We start from the raw sequence: 19,654 nt of genomic DNA on the forward strand, positions 1-19,654 counted from the left end.
TATTTCATAGTATTTATAATAAATGCACAGAAATCAATACAAACAAAACTCAGCTTTAGCAAACTGTACATACATAAATATCTTTTTTTTTACTATAACATTCAACTCTTTTTTTTTTTTCACATAAATCCTTCCATGATTTTATTTATTACATCCAGTTTTTCTTTATACTTTTAAAAAAAGTGCCTTTTCGATTTACAGCTTGTGCTTCTAAAGCGAAGGTTAGAACAGCATGCCTCAAAGGAAAACAAGGTAGGAAGAAAGCTGCCGTATAGGCTCTTAAAAACGGTCTGTTACAAGGTTCTAAAAGCTGTTCAGCACTGGTTGGTTGGTAGATTGTCCGCACTGATGCGGCGCTCAGGTGGCGTCATTTATTGGGTGGACGGGCACACCGTGGGAAGCCGCCCGGACGGTGTACTGAAGCCCTGGAGGTGCACACAATGGGCCCAGGGCCCCAGGTACACACGTCCAGGAGATGCTGGAGGTACTTCATTTCTCTAGTACTGAGGTTCTGAGTTCCAAACAATATTTCCCCCAAACTTTCTTTCATTTGCTAGCCTCCTTCATAGATTACCATCCACCTCCGAAGCCCCGATTTGGACACAGGCCGAAGTTGCCACGTCACAGGCTTCGCCCACAATCAGGTCCTCTTTCGCTGGGTGGGGATGGCTTTGGGCCGACTCCTCCTGTTCCTGCCAGCACCGCACGGCTGCGGACAGCGTCCGCCGGCTCAGAGGGGAGGAGGGCCGTTGGTGTATCTGAGCATGGGGTGGAATGACCGGGCAAAGTTGTTGGAGAGGGCACAGCTGTAGTCCTCCTCTGACATGGGTACGAGGCAGGCGAGCCCGATGAGGAGCAGCAGGAGAAGCTGAAGTGGCAGGGCCGCTCGGAACACTCTGGACAGGAACGCTCGGCCGGACCGAGCTGGCCGGGGCTCAGAAAGGGAGGAATCGGAGCCACCTTTTATGGACCTGAGAGAGGAATCAACATGAATAACTCATACATCTCACACGCTGCATGGAAGCTGCTCGGAGCTCCCTCACCTTCCTGGAAGCTACAGGGCCAAACACAGCCCAACCTCGCCATCAGCTGCCCGCCCTCCGCAGTGTGCCCATCTCCCCGCCACCAAATGAAGAGTTGCCTGGAAACTGCACTGATGGAAAATTAACATGCAGTCAGTCAAAGAAAGGTAACTAATTGAGTTCGAATTCCACCCCTTAATTTGGTAACGCATGTTCCATCAACAGAGATAATGGCTATATACACATTCTACCAGAACGAATTAAGTTGATCCAGGATAATTAAGATGTGAATGTTTGATGCGTTTTTGGGTGAAGACTACCAGGAGCACCGTTAGCCAAAATCAGTTGCTGTCAGAACCATATGAAGTATCCCATCTGGTCCTCCTGGCTGCACCAAAATCCTTGCAGTAAGGAGAACAGTCCCAGTCATTTTGCACAGACCCGTAAAGCCCAATTAATTTCAGGGTGTACCCTGGTTTCATCTTGCACTGAGCCAGCATCTGGCCCTGACACGAGGGGTTCCGAGCTGCATGAACAAGGGTAGCGGTGGAGCCGGTGGACAGAACACTGGTGTCGAATGACTCACGTCCTACGCTGACCCTATTTTTTATTGGCTGTGACTTTGGGAAAGGGACACAATTTTTTTTCTGAAGAGGACAGATAGTCATCTGGTAGGCTCCTTCTCCTCCAAGCTCCATGTTTTCCTGTCTACATTTACATCTTCCTAGCTACTGAACCGTGCATTTGCGAGGAAGCATGAATTTCAGATTTCATAAGAAAGACTACCCGTAAAACACTGAATATGGAAGTTGGTTCTGGGTGGAGTACCACCATTTTCCCTGTGTGAGCATCCTTTAATGTTTTGTTTGGTTACTCGTGGAAAGGATGAAAGAAATGTTCACAAGAGGCATTTTGTGCACACACACACACCACACACAGACACACTGTACTGCAGGAGAAGAATAGGTATACTAACGAGACACCCCCCCACACCTAGTACACTTTCTCTGATGGCAGTAATATCACCAAGGACAAGGAGATTGAATGTGAGAGGCCACTGGAGAAATGGGAAGGTGTGAAAACTGTACCGGCCACTCCGCATGTTTTTCTCTTAAGAAAACACCAAGTTTCCAGCTGGACTACTCAAAACTCCTTTATGAAACCATCAGAGAGGTGCGGCAGACAAACAGACTGGTCCTCTGGAAGTCCCTCGCAGCGTGGACCCCACGGTGCTTCTAGCTCGTGTAATGAAGAAAACAGATCACTGGCCTACACTGGGACTGAGCCTTTTCTGAAGCTCACGACTAACGGCTGTGTAACCTTGAACACCGCACTTCACCTCTAAGGGCCAACCTCTTGCTCAACCCCTTCCAGTTAGACTCCACGGTCTTCCAACTGGCGAGGTCCATGTTTTACACATTTTCTGTCCTCTACTAATTAGTCAGAGTAAACAGCCCGCCCACTGAGAGGCCACAGGAGTTCAATCACCATCTAGTGGTCAAACTGATTAACTGCCCTCTGCCAAGACCAACGAGTTATTCCTAATGAGCTGAAGAGGACATGTGTATATTTTCTGAAATACAGTGGAGAATAAAAGAAGAATGTCACATACCTATTAATGGAAGGGTAAAATAGGAAATTCTTAAGTTTTCTAATGATAAAATATTCATGTTGAGAGAAGGCCTTAGAAAGTATACAACCCATCTCCTAATTTTGTAGGTAAGTTGCTAAGGACAGTTAACATTTCTTTTTCTTTTTCTTTTTCTTTTTTTTTGTACGTGCCCTTAGTGGGACCCGAACCTGGGACTCTCTGGTCCGCAGGCTGACGCTCCAACCGCTGAGCCAAAATGGCTGGGACAACATTTATTTTTCTAATTACTAGGCAATGCACTAAGCATTTATTTCGGGTTCTCTCATGTGACCACCAGTGGAGTCCGCAGAGTGCTTATCGTCATTCTATAGATGATATGATGAAAAGGGAGGTGAAGTAACCAGGGACTTACAGCTAGCAAGTGGCAGAATCCAGATGTCAACCCTGTGATTTTAACCCCAGAATGTGGACTCTATAGAGAAGGCGAATGATCTGCCCCAAACCCATACTCTCTGCAATGTTTTTGTTTGGTGACATTAATGAAGGTCATCCAGGTTATACTACGTCACAGGTATCTCACATATATAAGAACAGAGGAAAATAAATGTCTCTGTCGTCAGTCCTCACGATATTACACGGATCACCAAGTTAGTACATGGGCAGGCGGGCATGCTATTTTCAGTGACAGAGCCTTGGCCAAGCGACATCATCTCTGGTCTGGCCTTCAGTTTTCTCATTGTAAAGAGGAAGTGAGTGTTAAGATCCTAAAGTCTTTTTGGCTCTGACAGTGTGTGAATTCAATGGTTTGCCTTAAAGTGTCTTAGGAAGGGTGGGATAGTTGCCCGTGAACCCTGGGTTGAGTGTTTCTTCACGACATCTTTCCCTTACAATGTGCCCTGGCAAACAACCCACCCCGCCTGTCACTGGAGGAGTTATAACCCCAGCACAAAAGAGAGCTCCATGTTTCCTCACTATTCGACATTTCAATAAAACGACAGAGGTCTCTGACTTCTTTTCTTTAGGAAACACACAAGGACATTCGCGATGGCTAGATTTATGCCCGTAATGGACAAGGCGATCTGACAGACAGAGCTGAATAGCCCCTGCTTGTCAATTAGTAGCTTCTTTGCGCAATCAAGACTAAGATCAACATCAAAACACAGGGTGCCCACTGAGTAGCCCGCTCCTGAGGACAACTGGAAAGGTCACCGTCTTCGCGAGATGGGCTCACATGTTCTAGCGTCTGTGGAAGGACACGGAGCGTTTAACAGCATCAGAGCATTCCTTATTAAAACTTAATTATCACGCGCCCTCTAATGTCGCAGAGTCCTCTCGAGAAGTAATGGGCTGAGACAGGGACGAAGAGAACACGCAGCCCTCGGTGAGCTTCCGTGCAGCTGACCGACTGGAAATGCCCGACTCTCTGCTGAGAAAATGCCCCTCCCTTGGGCAATACCCAGGGTTTCAACAGGGCCAAAGTTTTAGATCGTCTAGTGCCAGCAGGCTAATGATACCAGGGTAAAAGGGTGCTTTTAATATTTATCTGTTGACCTAAAATCACCCCAGTTTCAAGAGTCTTGGGAAACTGGACAAGAAAAAGAACAAAGACACTAGTCACTCATCGCTCTCCAGTGGCCTTATTACATAAACAGATGCCAGTTTGCAAGGGAAAAAATTAAATGTGTGGACTTATTCAAGGAAGTTAGTCAACGGAGAAAGTGCTTATTCTCATAAGTAAAATACTTATTTTATTCTTTTTCTCACTCCCCCTACTTATTCAAATTTCTAGGTAAATAGCCCCGCCACTGTGGCTTAGTGGATGGAGCATCGTCCCATGGACTGAGAGGTCCTGGTTCGATTCCTGGTCAGGGCACGTGCCTGGGTTGTGGGTTTGACCCCCACTAGGGGGCGTGCAGGAGGCAGCTGATCGATGTTTCTCTCTCTCACATCGATGTTTCTCTCTCTCACTCCTTTCCTCTCTCTCTAAATAATTAATAAAAACATATTTAACAATTTTTAGGTAGTTGCCAAAGAGTTGTTTCATCTTTTTCCCCGGCACACATACAGTTGTGTACAAAGGCTGGTGAGGGAGGAAGTCATACATCACAACACACCACACAAAAGAAAGCATGACCAAGAGATGAGGAAGTCTCCCCACTATGCACAGAGGGGGCCACTCATCTCAACACTGCACAACCAAGGGGGATAAAATGGGTTAATTCTGCGCACACATCATTCAAACATAAAAGCAGCTCGCAACTCATCCTGTGACTTGTCAGCCAACCCTGGCCGTACAGTATCAGGAATTTACTGCGCGGGATTATCTAGCTTGTCTATGATCGTGTTGCCTGCTCTTGGGGTTGGCTGGATTTAGCCTTTTCTCCCGGGAGCCATTCCTGTTGTACTAATCGTACTTTCGAAGACGTGCTGAATTTCCCAAAGTGCCTGACAGTTCTCGGGAAACACTGGGAAAGCAAACCTCAAATAGTGTAGAAGAAACAAATTGGAGCCTCACCCTGTGGCTGTCCCCAGCCCTGGCGGGGGCCTGTCCTGCAAGCAAGACTGCCTGGGCTAAGGCTCTTTGAATAAACAGATCCCCAGACTGGAGTCTGGGGGAAAAGACTTGACTTTTTCTTTTTCACAAGAAACTGAAGAGTGGTTTCAGTGACAGCCGCGGAAATCCCCCTGTGCTGGCTTCAGGGCATTTGGCTGCCTTGAACACATCTTAAAACGAGGTGTTCTGTTCCTCCCTCTCAGTGTTCCAGCCGGGCACTGGCCATTCTCGTTCCATCTGCGGTCTCCGCAGAGAAGGCACCAGAGAGCAAAGGGGCCCTGGGAAATTCTGCGTTTCAACTCTCAGCTCTGGAATGAAGTGATCGATCCACTCTAAGACCACAGAGAAATGATTCTTTTGCCTTGCTGGAAATTAGAGTTAAACCTTCCCATGTGTCAATTTCAAATAATCGGCAGCAGAGTTTTGAAGTGCCATTAAAGATCAGGTTAGATCGTTTCAAGTCAAAAGTGTAAGAAAAATGCCAGGTAGACTGTCATAAACGTTGCTTCGAAAGCACGCGTCTTAGGTATCTTTCATCTCAAAAATAAGGAATAGTTGTTATAAATGTAGGCACAGACTGTTTTTGTGTTTTTTTTTTCAAATGTTTATAATTTTAAGGAGTCTTGGGGAGCTTCTTGTAATCGATTTAGGGAATCTCTTCATTCTGACACATTGCATGTCTGTTAATGGCAGGGACCATATTGTATTAATTTTATAGGCCCAGGGCCTATACACTGTAGCATTGATCTATATGTGGGCTCAGAATATTATGTAAGAAGACATAGAACAGTGACCAAAGAAATCAAACTGAAACATAACAAGCAAACAACTGACATTATTAGTATCTGATTTGAAACAACCTAAAGGGTATAAGAACCTCTCCTTTCAAAGTAACAACCAGTTACTTCCAACTCAGCCTCTTTCCTCTCTCAGGAGAAGCCATGTCTAACATTTTCCCTCTGCAGCTCGCTGTGGTCAAGATTCTCAACTGTTTGTGCTTCTGCGGTGACCTTTCAAGTTTTCTGGACCAGTGCAAGATCAAACACAAGGTACTCTCAAGTCCCAGTGCAAGGGAGCTGGGACAGCCTGCATTGCAAGTGAGGTTAAGTCCTTCCCAGCAGACTCTGCATTCCATTGTCAGGCTTGGGTACACCCTGACAGAGGTGCCAGGGAGCGAAGAAGTCCAGGAATGTTCAACCACAACCTGTCTGGCGAGGTGTTTGATGAAGTTTGCCATTCAGGCAAAGATCGCTGGAATTCCAAGCCTTCTAAGCAGCAAAGTGAACCCTGTGCTGTGTGCTCAGAGAGATGTTAATAAACATGCTGGGCAGAGCAGAGCTGAAAGGTGCCTGGTGGGTGTCACCGCAAGAATGTGGCTGTCCCAGCCGCCAAGCCCTGTTAGAAGACATGTTGTAGCACTTGCTGCCCTAGGAAATAGTGCCTTTGACCTCTTCAAAAAACCTGGGTGGTTGTCTGGAATAATTGGGGCGGGGGGCAGATTGATGCAATATTTGGAAACCCACAGGTGGTTGCTATTGGTGTTGTGTAATAACATAACAGCTCCCCCCTCCCCTCATTACCATGTCAACCAAGGAACTAGTCTCTGGTACCCTCAAAGGACAACTGTGGGATACTCCACAGAAATACGCTCACGGCACAGTGGCGACTTGTGTGGAGAAGATGACCTGTCTACAGCACGACTGTTTTTCTTGTAGGGGCTTAAGAAAGCCTCCGAGCACCAGCAGAGGTCCACTGTAACTTTCATTCCCATTTCAGTATTAATATTTTGTTGTGGACCAAAAAACCCCATAAAATTGTCTCCAGACTAAACCAAAGGGAAAGAAAAAACCCCACAAAACCCCCCCCAAAATACACAGTAAAGGAAGGCTTACACCCAGAAAGCATTTCAAAATGCGTCCCTCATTACATCCACTGAGTGGGAAGGACCAGAGGCAACAGCCCTCCGCACGCAGCTGGAAAACCACGACAATCATCACTCGGGGGCTGGCTCCGGTCTGCACTCGCCACCCCCACCTCCTTCCAGGGACCTCGATTCCAGCTCAGGGGCGGTGCCTCTCCCGAGGGGAGACTGCGCTAACAGAACTGCTAGGGGCTGGAATGGAAGGTCAGCTCCGAGGACCGTGTCTGGGGGAGCAGGTCATGACAGGGCAGGCAGCACAGACATCACACCAGCGACAAAGCAGGCAAAGCGCTGCTGAAACGAGGAACTGCGGGGAGCGGTGCGAAGCGGGGGGGCGCGAGGGGCTCTGGGCAGGCGCCGGGCAGGCACTGGCTGTCTTGAGCCACCCAGAGTGAAAGAGCTCGCCAAGTGTCAGGAAGGTGAGTGAGTGAGTGTGCAGGCCGAAATTTCAGGGTCAGCGGAAGAGAGGAGGTGCTTATAGGTTTTAAATAGTACCAAATTAGGACTTGCCATTTGGAACATCCCAAACCCACAATCTGGATAAAACACGAAAATAAAATAAAAAAGCTGGGGATGTTAGTATATTTTATGCAGATGTGTGGGTTCCGGGAATGGTAAAATAATTCATTGATCGATTACCTGTCTTATTGTAAAATCTAGAAATAAAGAGGATGATGAAAGTCTGCCATGACTCAAAGAGCAGCTACGTTATCCGACGTATCAAATCCGAGGTGCCCACAGAATACCACTGGATGGAAAGCACCAGATGGCCTAGGTAGTATTAATCAAAATGTTGGTGGGGTCTAAATATCTCACCATCTGAGATTCACTTGTACTTTCCACTTAGAAAAATTTCTTCCAATTTATTCAGAGAGGGTGTGTACCCACGTGGGTCTTTCTCAACTCCCCCAAGGCACACCCGAGACAGGCCTACTGAAATCATGGGCAATTTCCATCATCCTCTTGCAGTTCTAGAACAGTGTGGAAACCAGGAGAATAAGGTACCTGCTGTGTGGACTGTTGGCAGAGGGTCCAGGCTGGGAGAGGCTACATGTGCCTCGTGGCTGTTTGCAATGAACAGGGGTAAAGAAAGAAGAATGTTCAGTCCAGGCAAATAAAGACAAGCTACTGATGAAACTTAAACTAAAAGTGCAGCAAAGGAAAAATAAATCCAACGGCATGATCAGTACCCATGATTAAGGAAACTGGCTTTTCTTGTCTGGAAAAAATTGGATAAATTTACACCGATGTTATTAGTCATTGGAGGAACATCAGTTGTGGATTGGAGGTCCACACCACAGTGGGTATATATTCCCCCACTTTTCGTGGTAGAAACTGAAGTGACTAATGCTAGCCAAGCATCTCTGTATATTTACTCACAATAAAAATAAAGTTCAGCCCGGTCAGTGTGGCTCAGTGGATTGAGCATCGTCCCATGGACTGAGAGGTCCTGGTTCGATTCCCAGTCAGGGCACGTGCTGGTTTGTGGGCTTGATCCCCAGTAGGGGGCGTGCAGGAGGCAGCTGATTAATGTTGCTTTCTCACATCGATGTTTCTCACATCATATCTCTCTCTCAAAAAAATGAATAAATGAATAAATAAATAAATAAATAAATATAAAGTTCAGCCCTGGCCAGTGTGGCTCAGTTGGTAGGGCGTCATCCCATGCACTGAAAGGTTGCCGGTTTAATTCCCAGTTAGGGTACATGCCCAGGTACTGGGCTGGATCCCTGGTAGGGGGTGTGCGGGAGGCAGCCGATCAATGTTCTGCTTTCACATCAATGTTTCTCTCTCTCTCTCCTTTCCCCTCTCTCTGAAAATCAATAAAAATATTTAAATAAATAAAAATAAAGTTCAATATACCATGCCACACCATAATTTTTCTACCTTCCAGAATACCGAAACGGTACTAAAATTCTTGACAGATCAACAATAATAACAATGGTAATAGGAACTTGTTCTCTGTAGAGCAGTGAACACCCAGCAAGGTAAATACTCAAGTTCAATACAGGCTAAAATTCGAATGGAAAAGCCAGTGTTCCTTCACATTCTTAAACTAGGATCTACAGGAAACTAGTGAATGTAGTAAAAAAAAAAAAAAATCCTAAAGAAAGGTCATAACATTTATCAGCACAGAACTTAAGTGTTTATCACAAAAAAAAATTACAAATGAAATCAATACTTCTACAAACTAAGGAGAATGGAATGATAATAAAAAATGAATATAATCATAAAGCAGGACAAAAAATAAAAAAAAACGAAAACAAGCTTCTAGTTACACAGAAATCAAGGTACAGAGGGTAGCGGGGTCGGGCTGCTTCTGTGTACCAGTGGGGCCGCCCCCAGGCCTGGGCGGTGGGTCCCCTCACGCGGCTGCCGCTGGGGGCACAGTCGCTGAAAACCTTCAGGACCACTCAGGAGCTTCTTTGCTTGGGAGTCAACAGATCCTCCACTTATCTGAGCAATTCAGTGGCCTTGTGGACATTTTTGCCCACCTCTGGCGGCGGCACCCTTTCTGTGGAGCCTTTTTTTAGGGGGACGCTGGCAGTGGTGGTTTGAGGGGAGGAGCCACTGAAGGGACCAGGGAGCATCATTCTGGAAGATGGCCCTTGGAGCAAGAAAAATACCTTGTCTCCCTGCATACCAACCACTCGCTGAGCCCTGACTCTCTGAAAAACAGAACCGCTCTTTTCCATTCCTGAGTGCGGGTTGCCAGGGCCGGTGGAGGGTGGAGGGAACAGTGTTTCACTGTGTCACCGTGTGACTATCTCTTCTGTATGGGGACTCCTGCTTTGTAGCGGGGAGAGCCTGCACACCCTGGTAGGTACAGATACTGCCGTCCCTTAGTGTCCCCTTAGTGCCATGGGCCAGTGACCAGTGGAAAGTTACCGTTCTCTGTCTGTTTGGGGTGCTTCTCCCTGACGTAGGGCTCACAGATCCCGAGGTGTCCAGTTCATCCGCAGAAGACCAGGAGGACAAATCCTACGCAGGAAATAGATTCTCTGGATGACTCCATGTCGCAGAGCCACGATGGCCTGAAACGCTCAGTGTAGTTCCCACCCCATCCCCGTCCATCCCCCACGAAAACCAAACCATTCATTTCTTGAGAAAAATAGAATCAGACAATTACAATAAGATCAGAACCTAATTCTTCAGGTGCATTGGGCTTTCCTGGCCGTGTGTCCCCTTGGAAAGTACATCTACAGGACTGTTACGCCTGGGTCACCCGTAGCTTTATTATTTCACAGTGATGTGAATGAGTCGAAGTGGAGGAGGTGAAGGATCGTGCCTTAGAGCTGCGGGTTGCTCAGGCCAGAGAGAACCAATTCATTCGAGTTAGAAATGAGAGTCACCCAGGAGCCTTCTAACATCAGAGAGGTCGTATTGTTTCCTCCGCAGCTGTTGCTTGCAATAGACTATTTGACACTCTCCAAGGAGGGCAGAGTGCTTGTGTGTTCACAACTGAATGAAGTTTTACCAAGCATCTCTGGACCTGCACATGCATTTCCCCAAACCAACACCACTACCAGGGTGCAGGAGACGGAAGGAAAAAAAGTAACAACATACATGAGCAGAGGATACTTTCTACGAATTAATTGCTGCTCATGTCAGGAGGATTCCACTTTCTAGGTTGAATCATATGCAAGGACAGGTTGTGATTTATCATAGCTTCGGTACAGAAAACATGTGAGTTCTGAACCAAACAGGGTAAAACAAAATGCCACAGGAGTGGTGGCATCAGGCCAGCAGCGACAAGGACAGGAGGTCTCTTGGATGTGGCAGAAGCAAAAGCAGTGTCCAATTATAAAACTCTGTAAGTCCCTTTCTTATTTTGAGGCAGGAGCCAGGACAGAGAGTGGACACGGACAAGCACTCCATTCAAAGACTTTCTGAAAGGGATAACACTGACGCCTCTTTGGTATCCTGTAAGGAGCGCTACACAATGTTGTCTGCTTGGAGCTTACCTGCTGACTGCTTGACATGTCCAATGACTTCTCCAGCTCCTTGAGGTGGCGACCGACCTCCTTCAAGAGCAGTTTGAGCCGATTTCCAATCACGTGGACTTTTTCTTTGGCTTCTAAGCAGTCGGCGCCCTCAGCATTCACCAGCAGTTGGTGAGACATGTCTTGCAGTGAGGCGACTTTGAGCTGGGATTCCAGTAACTCCTGCCTGATTTGCTACGTGTATAATAAGAAACGTTTCTCTAAGAATTTCTGACCATTGGAGAAAGTCTCTACAGGGCAGAACGACATCACTTGAACTTACTGGGCAATTCTACCTAAGCATCTGAGTGCTGTGCTCACGCAAGGAAGGGTACAGCTGCCCGCGGCATTTGGGAACCCGGGAACTGTGTTCTAATCTTGTCTCTGTCAAAAATGTTCTGGAAGACCCCTGGACCTTTCTGATGGGCGTTTTCTCCTTTGGCAAAATGATACTATTTCCTGCCTGGTCCACAGTAAGTATTCTTGGAAGGTTCAAATTAGTAAATCTACATGAAAGTACTTAAAATACAAAGTATTATGCAAACAAGACATACGATATATGTTTTTAAACAGAAGAGTAAAACATTACCATAAATATAGCAAACCTCAAATATGTCTAGGTACACTCAGATATCTGTTAAAGATTTTTAAAGATTGGGTGATTGATCATTCACAACTTAAAGTCTGAGGTAGTGAAAATGTAGTCACAGAGCTATTTTTCTTGGATTCTAAGACCTTTATGGTACTGAATTAAAAGCTAATTCTGTTAGTTAGGTTAGAGAGTATTAAATGTTGAGAAATAACTTTTTAAAAATACAGAAAGCTACAAAATTCAAATCATTTTCTCTTAATGGAACGTAAATCTGCGTCTTTATCATCTATAAATTCACTTAAGTAACTGTACATTATGCTGTCCGTATTCTTTGTGTGATACTCTGCGCAGAAGTTCTGCACGTTTCCTTTTGGATTCAGTGCTGGGCAAGTTTCTCACTCCTGGAGAACTGGTCAGCTTTCTTCCTGTCAGCTAATGAGAACAAGTGAACTCATCGCGTTCCCTTTCTGTCTTGACTTTCAGAAAAGTTGGTGGTAAAGTGAATGGTGGATTTGGTTCACTTAATTCCTCCTCAGAAGCCTTAATGGTCTCTATTTTAGTTTATATTTTAAATATGTTTTTATTGATTTGAGAGAGAGAGGAAGGGAGAGCGAGATAGAAACATTGCTGAGAGAGAACATTGACTGGCTGCTACTGCATGCCCCCCAGCGGGGATTGGGCCCACAACCTGGGCATGTGCCCTGATCGGGAATTAAACCTGTGACCTCTTGGTGCATGCATCTATGCTCAACCACTAAGCCACACTGTCCGGGCAATGCTCTCTATTTTAATAGTTGTAATGTCCTTTCATTATAAACCACCCGATCTACTTTTGGGACATAGATGTAACAAACACAGTCTAAATTAAAAATAAGTGTAATTCACCAAAGACCTGTTTTAATAAAAGGAGTTAATTAAGATTAAAACAACCCTGGCCGGTTTGACTCAGCGGTTAGAGCGTTGGCCTGTGGTCTGGAGGGACCCGGGTTTGGTTCCCGCTCAGGGCATGTACCTCGGTTGCAGTTTGTCCCCGGCCCTGGTTGGGTCGTGTGGGTGACGACCACTCGATGTGTCCCTTTCATGTTGATGTTTCTCTCTCTCTCTCCCTCCCACTCTATCTGAACAAAATATCAAAAAATGTCCTCGGGTGAGGATAAAAAAAAAAAAGATGAAAACAGCTAAGACCTTTTCAACTGAGCCACGACTTTAGAACCAGATTCTAGAGCTAGTCGATGTCATCTCTACACTTGTTTGCTTCACACAAATTGGGAACCATAATCAGCAAAGCAAAATTAACTTAGAGGCCACAACTTAAAAGGTAAAAACAACTTACCTCCGACATCCCTTTTCTGCCACCGAACCGTTTCAGTTGCTGCTACAAACGACCAGAGGCTGCCCGAGTTCACCCCTCTTACCGTGAGCTGTTTGTGATGGTCCTGAAGTATTTCTGCATCGAGGTGAGAGCTGATAGGGACAATTTCATTTTTCCTCCTGTCGATGTTCTCCAGCATAAGCAGCAAACCATGACTCATTTCATGAAAATCCTAGGGAAAAAATACAGAGCAGGAGATCGTCTCGAATAATATAGTCTTCTTCCCCTCATGGCTTACATTCTCTTCGTTACAACTGCCGTTGGCAAAGGTGCGTTGCTTTCACGGTCTTAGACACCCCTCCTTTCTGAGGAAGGTGTCTGCCCTGTTGAAATGATCTGAGTTCACACTCTTACCTAAAGCATCTAATTTATTACTTAGGGGAAATTTTAGACGTAAAAAAAATTAGTTCAAAATACAAAATACTAGAGACATTTCTAGGGCTATGGTGTAGTTTGGAAGGAAGCAACTCTCTTCTCCCTGAACCCAAATCGGTCCATCTTTTAAGGCCTAAGTCCATTCCCATATGTCTTTCATCCGTCCATCTGTTCATTCATTTGTTCAACGTAGAGTTCCTGAAGATCTATGTGGAACACGCTGTACCAGGGGTGGGTTGCAGGGCTCACACAACAGTCGGGCACCTGCTTTGGAGGACCAGGGACTCTTGGGGCTTTGCATCCTGAAAGGGCTTTTCTTCATGCTCAGAATGCAGCCCAGCCTCCGGGCCAGGCCCTGCAAGGCCCTGCGTGACCTCATTCCTGACCACCTTCCCCGTCTCTCCCATCACTCCCTGCCCCTCGGACTGCATTCTGATCCCTGTCCTGAGACACACGAAGCCCTTTCCACTTGTTCTATCTCCTTCATGGGAACATCCTTCTAGTGTCAGCTCACAGATCCTTAGGACTTCCCTGACCACCCACCCAAAGAGGCTTTTCTCAGCGACCCTTACCACCATCTGGAAGCATCATGGTTAACCATTTGATTGCCTTTTTATGGTCTGTTTCCCCAACAAGAGTAGAGGCTGCACTGTAACGTGCCTGCTTAGCACAATGTCGGTCAGACCGTGGGACTTGACCAAGGTGGTGTGAATGAATACGTCTTTGTAGTGCTCACTCTGATGCTCAGAAACTGTCTTTCTGTGTGCTCAGAAAATATCCACTGAATGAATGAATGAAATGAATGAGTGGAAGAAGGGATGGTGAGGCTGAGATAAATGTGTGCGAATGGTCTCCTGTTAGCTGGACAGAAGATGGGGTCTGGGTGCTTTGAACGCCTGTCCACATGCACAAATTCTCCAGTAAAATAAAAGGTTTGGGCACACAGTTCTCACACTCCTACACTGACTTTGGGGAGCAGCTGCATCCCTCTAGTGACCTTGATAAATGAAGGCACAGACTGAGCACCCCTGCAAACGTCTGACTCGAGAGCATGGCCTGCCCCACGCCCCGAACCCCCGAACCTGGCACTGCATCAGGGCGCCCTGCAGGAGGCCCCGCCACTCCTCCAGCAGGGAGCACACCCGGTCCCAGCGGGCGTTCATCTGGGACAGGCGGTCCTGCAGGGCCTGGCTCTCCTCGCTGCCAGTCTGGGTGAACTCGGCGCTGCACAGGTTGATGGAGAGGATGACGGCTTTGCGGTGGTCCAGCGCCTTCTGGAGCTCCTGGGCAGAAGGAGAGCAATCACACAGGGACAACCGTGAAAAACGCGTGAAGAAAACAGTCAGACCTTTGGAAGTGCTTCACTCAATTACAAAGATCCACTAAGTGAAACTGGCCGTGACAGAATGGCTCGATAAGATATACTGAGTTCACACGCTGAGAACCACGCTGCAGAAACGAGTTAGGTGTACACTGGACAACACGAGTGAGTCTCAGTAAAATATGGTGCAGAGTGAATGAGTCAGAAACAGAATGATACGTGCAACGTGACAACATTTACGTAAATTGAGATACACGCACACACACACAAATCTACTTTTTAATGAAAGCATAAGAACAAAGAATACTCATTAAATATTTCAGAATGGTTGCCACGGGTTTGAGGAATGAGGATTAAAAAACAGTCGGGGAGAAAGGATACATAAATTAAATTAAGAGGAACTTTGCAGGAAGCAACCATGACCCTGTGCAATAAAATAAAGAGTATGATTAACTCAACCCACAGCATGGGATTTCAACAACAACACAAAACAAAACTGGGCTCTGACCATTCTGAACAGCAGGAAACGAACTTTCTGTTCCAGTGTAAGAATCCCATTCAGTAGACCAACGGTACTCAAAGTGCTGTGCGTAAGAATAAAATGGGGGGCCTGATGAGAAAGTAGATTCCCAGGCCCCAGCCTCTAGCTGTTCTGACTCCATAGGCACAGATAGTGACCCACAGGCTGAGGACAATGCCTATGCTACAGGCCACCTTCTTGTGATGGTTAAGAGAATGAACCGATTTTGTTTGATTACACACACACACGCACATACAGGCAGATACACAGACACACACACACAGACACACACAGATACACACAGGCAGATACCCATAGACACACATACACATACTCAGACACACACGTACACAGACACACAGACACACATTACACAACTGATTTTTTACTGTGTGCATTTCATAAAAATCTAGAACTAAATTTGAGAAACTGGGGCACATGATCACATTTAATAATTGAATAGCTGGGCACTGTTTAAACATCCCCAGGGTGAGTAATCCTGAAAATCATACCTACCCAGGCTACATTTTCTTACAATGTCTCACTTTTCTGTGATGTTTCCACTTGCCTTAATTTTGTAATTTTCAGTAGGGTCTTAACATACTGAAGATAGATTCAACCACAGAGACAGTACGACATCAAGAGATACCGTGGCAGGACACGTGGGTATTCCACAGATTGATTCTGAGAAAACAGGCCGGATTCTGGGGACAGGTGCAGGGAAGGGGTGTTGTTTTGGTCACCCAGGCTGACGGTCAGTCACTTCTCCACCAGAATCTCCCTTAGGTCTCAGACTTCGACCAGCATCTGCTTCATCACCTCTATGAAGAATTTGGTTTTAAATCAGCACGGCCTTACGCTTTCCCAGAGAGAAACTAAAGGAATTTCAGTATTCTAGAGAAAAACGTGTCCTACAATCCAGATCATGTAAACTGCATCTCTCATCTGACTCTTGGTCCTGGAACTGGTGGGGCCGGTGTGGAGGCGCCTCTCAGGGAAGACCTTGGAACATCTGTGGGAAGATTCACTTCTCTGTTCAAAGACTTAAAACACAACCACCACCAAAGCAAGCCACGGAAACATCAGCCCCAGAAGAAGAGCACACACGGAAACCAGAGACACACACAAGCAGCACACTGAATCCGTGAGCCCAGACAGCCTGGGTAGCTACGTTCCAAGGAAGAGCACTCCTTGATGTTCTCCAGACAAAAAGACAGAATCGAAAGAGCTACTGCACAGGACTGAGCCCTCCGCCCCGAGTCTGCTCACAGAAGCCTGCGTGTGAATGCATTTCAATCGCGGGGCTGAGGAGCGTCGCTAAGAGCTGGAGGTGAAGGAAGTCATCTGGGTGCCGCACCCGTGCAGAACTGTCAGGTGTTTTATGACAATTACTCCAGTTTTGCCTGGTTGTATTAATTACACGGGAAACTGCTTCTGCCACTTCCATAGTCTATGTCCTAAGCCCTGCTGATTCCAGGACGTCAAATGATTCCACTAGGCCTCCACGCACTCCCGCAGTCTTGGAGAGGACTGGGCTCCAGCTCCAGGCTGGTAGAACCGGGTACCATGTCAGTTTCCCTTATGAAGTGGGTCCTAGAGGTCCATGGATGGTTCATAAATTTCATCGATCATTTAAAACTACCAACTCGTTAAATCCTACATGCTTATTGACATGGGGCTTCCTCTACAACATGGTCCATCCTCCTTCCCTTTGAAACCTACTCTACAGACACTCTGATTGGAGCCAGTGGGGGAAGGGCAGCATTCCTGTGCCCTTCTGTTGACATGTCCCCACTGCTGTGTCACAGTGACACGGCTGGAGCTCATGGCGTCCCTGCCCAGTCCTCCCACGTGGTAGCCTTCTGTCTGGCCACTCGGCCAGGCCAAGGGCAGCTTACCTTGAGCTTTTTTTTATCCTCACCTGAGGGCATTTTTTCATTTTTGTGTTCAGATAGAGTGGGAGGGAGAGAGAGGAAGAGAGAGAGAAAGAAACATCGACGTGAAGGGACACATCGCGTGGTTGCCACCCGCATGACCCAACTGGGGCCGGGACAAACTGCAACCGAGGTACGTGCCCTTAGCAAGAACCAAACCCAGGTCTCTCTGGACCACAGGCCGACGCTCTAACCACTGAGCCAAACCAGCCAGGGCTTACCTTGAGCTTTTTGATCTGGAGCTCAATGGACTGGATGTCGGTGCTGAGCTCCAGGCGCCGGAGCCGCTCCAGTTCCTCCTCCGTCGCCCCCAGCCAGGTCCAGATGTTGTTCAGGTCGGAGCCGAACTGCTGCCACTTCTGGAGGTTCTGCTTCATCCTCAGCTCCTTGCTCAGGGCCTGGGCCTGGATGAGCTCCCAGCGGTCAATCACACCTGGCAAGACAGGGCGTGCACACTGCAGGGCGCCCTCCTCCACGTGCGGTGTGGGCACGCAGCCTGCACTGCGGCTGCCTTTAACTAGCAACAGAAAGCAAGGGAATCCCACGGGGCGTGTCTGTCGCCGTCACCTGTAAATAACAGCGTCAGGGCTGCGTTCTTCCGATCTACATTTTTAATAGTAAGGGAGTAAAATAAAATGAGCTAATTGGATCTCACATCTCAAAGAGCTTTATGAAGTAATGAGCAGCAGTCCGCCTGAACATTCAAATCTAGATTTCTCTCTGTACGATGCCTGAGCCGTGCACTGAAGACCGCGCCCTGAAATAGGCGGCGCAGAGAACACCGTGATGCTCCCCTCCCTGTTCGGACCCAGATCATCGGCACACGGAGGAAAGTGCTCAGGACAGAAATGTGTGGAATGAGGTAAGCGACACTCGGCGGCAACATGGTGCGTCTGAATCCTCGCTGCACGGTCTGGAGCCGAGCGGCCTCACTCACCAGCTGTCTGGGCCTCCGTACTGTTCAGGTTCACAAAGCCGGGGAAATTCTCCTCCTCCTCCTTCAGCTTGTGCTCCAGCCTCTTCACCGAGTCTATACTGCCGCTGCATTCAGCCAACAGTTTCATCTGTTTGGACACAGAAAACAGGCCTTGTCACCGAGTCCTCACATTCCCGCGAGTGCAAGGGTGTCTGGGGGAAGATTCTCTGTAGTTCCTCAAAAAGGACAGTGTCTGTGTTTCACTTCTCTGTGCCAGTCTGCTCAAGGAAAAGGTCAAGTTCAAAAACATGTCTCTTAAACATGAGACACCTGCATCTATGCAGAAAGCAATGCCTTGAAGATACAGTCGGCATGTGTGGTTTTGCAACATTTATTTGAAATTGATAAGTCGAGACAGACTAGGCCCTGCCCAGGTTGTGGGTTCGACCTTCGGTAAGGGCACATACAAGAATCAACCAATGAATGCATAAATATGTGGAACAACAAATCCATGTTTTTTTTCTCTCTCTCTTTCTCTCTGAGTCTGTCTCTGTCTCTCCCCCACTGTCTCCTCCCCTTCCTCTTTCTTTTAAAATCAATGAATTAACATAAAAATAAAGACAGAGGACACCCATCTTGGCCTGACACTCAGAGCCCCAGCTGAGATCACATCACACAGTTTTAGGCAAGTTGTCTCATCTTTCTTAAACTGAAAAGTGGGAACCATCTTATTACCACAAATCTCAAAGGAACATTGTTTTTTTTGCATTAAATAACTGCAATACTTAAAATCTTAAAGCAATATTAAAACCAGTTGCTTCCTGAGAAAAGTAAGCGTTAATAGGCATTAAGGGAATAAGTCCTAACATCAAAGGAGAGGCTTCCGACTCCATGTTCAGTATGCACAGTTTTCAAAAATTAAAAGAACAAATCATTGCACGGCATGGCTGCTATGCTGACCACCAAGTTATCTTTCAAAGCCTTTAACAAATCACATCGCTATTAAGTGACTTTGATTACTTTTGATTTTGGTTGAGTATATTCTCAATGATATCCTCACGGTCCTCAGGAAACTAGTATATTTTGAAATAAGAGGTTCTCTCATAGACGACAGTATACTAGGCCAGACTGCACAGGAAGTGAACTCATGACTGATCCCTCTTCTGTAATGGTGAGGGTATGAACACCAGCGTATAAAACTAGAATGATTCTCTTCTCTGGTTTCAGAGAGCGGCATGTGGGAGCTATCTGACTTTGGGAGATTATGATTTCTCTCCTTTTACTAGGCAATCTTTGGGGTTGGACACAAAGATGAGGCATGAAAGAGTTTTATTGTCAGAGTCTCTTGTTTAAGTCCGTGCAGGGAAACAGATGGTTCTCTAGGAAAAATTATCTGTTCGGTAATGTAAGCAGAGCAAATAAAGTCATGCTCTACTTTCCTAAGAGCTTCAGAAAAAGGAGTGGTAACATACACACTCTCTTGCCATTTTTTCCCACAAATCCCTCGTTAGAATCGTTTGCTCCGGAATGAGCATACTAAAAACAGGCCATCC

The 19,654-nt window shown here is 46.6% G+C and overlaps 1 protein-coding gene across 3 annotated transcripts in view; it reads right to left on the reverse strand.

The window, feature by feature from the left end:
- SYNE1 (spectrin repeat containing nuclear envelope protein 1) overlaps positions 1 to 19,654 on the reverse strand; it is a 409,429-nt gene continuing 389,775 nt past the window's right edge. Inside the window, exons 137-144 of one of the 3 annotated variants that reach the window (XM_036249358.1) lie at positions 18,123 to 18,249; positions 17,407 to 17,618; positions 14,493 to 14,693; positions 13,079 to 13,207; positions 11,054 to 11,266; positions 9,978 to 10,070; positions 8,094 to 8,152; positions 34 to 971 (exon numbers count right to left, since the gene is read on the reverse strand). In XM_036249358.1, the coding sequence (XP_036105251.1) occupies positions 731 to 971; positions 8,094 to 8,152; positions 9,978 to 10,070; positions 11,054 to 11,266; positions 13,079 to 13,207; positions 14,493 to 14,693; positions 17,407 to 17,618; positions 18,123 to 18,249 (1,275 nt within the window). In that variant the 3' untranslated portion in view covers positions 34 to 730. Of the gene's footprint in view, positions 972 to 8,093; positions 8,153 to 9,977; positions 10,071 to 11,053; positions 11,267 to 13,078; positions 13,208 to 14,492; positions 14,694 to 17,406; positions 17,619 to 18,122; positions 18,250 to 19,654 lie in introns of all 3 variants that reach the window. The other 2 variants (XM_036249357.1, XM_036249356.1) reach the window with 2 other exon arrangements.

The sequence above is a fragment of the Molossus molossus genome, unplaced genomic scaffold, assembly GCF_014108415.1.
Source record: "Molossus molossus isolate mMolMol1 unplaced genomic scaffold, mMolMol1.p scaffold_m16_p_8, whole genome shotgun sequence".
Lineage (NCBI taxonomy): Eukaryota > Metazoa > Chordata > Mammalia > Chiroptera > Molossidae > Molossus > Molossus molossus.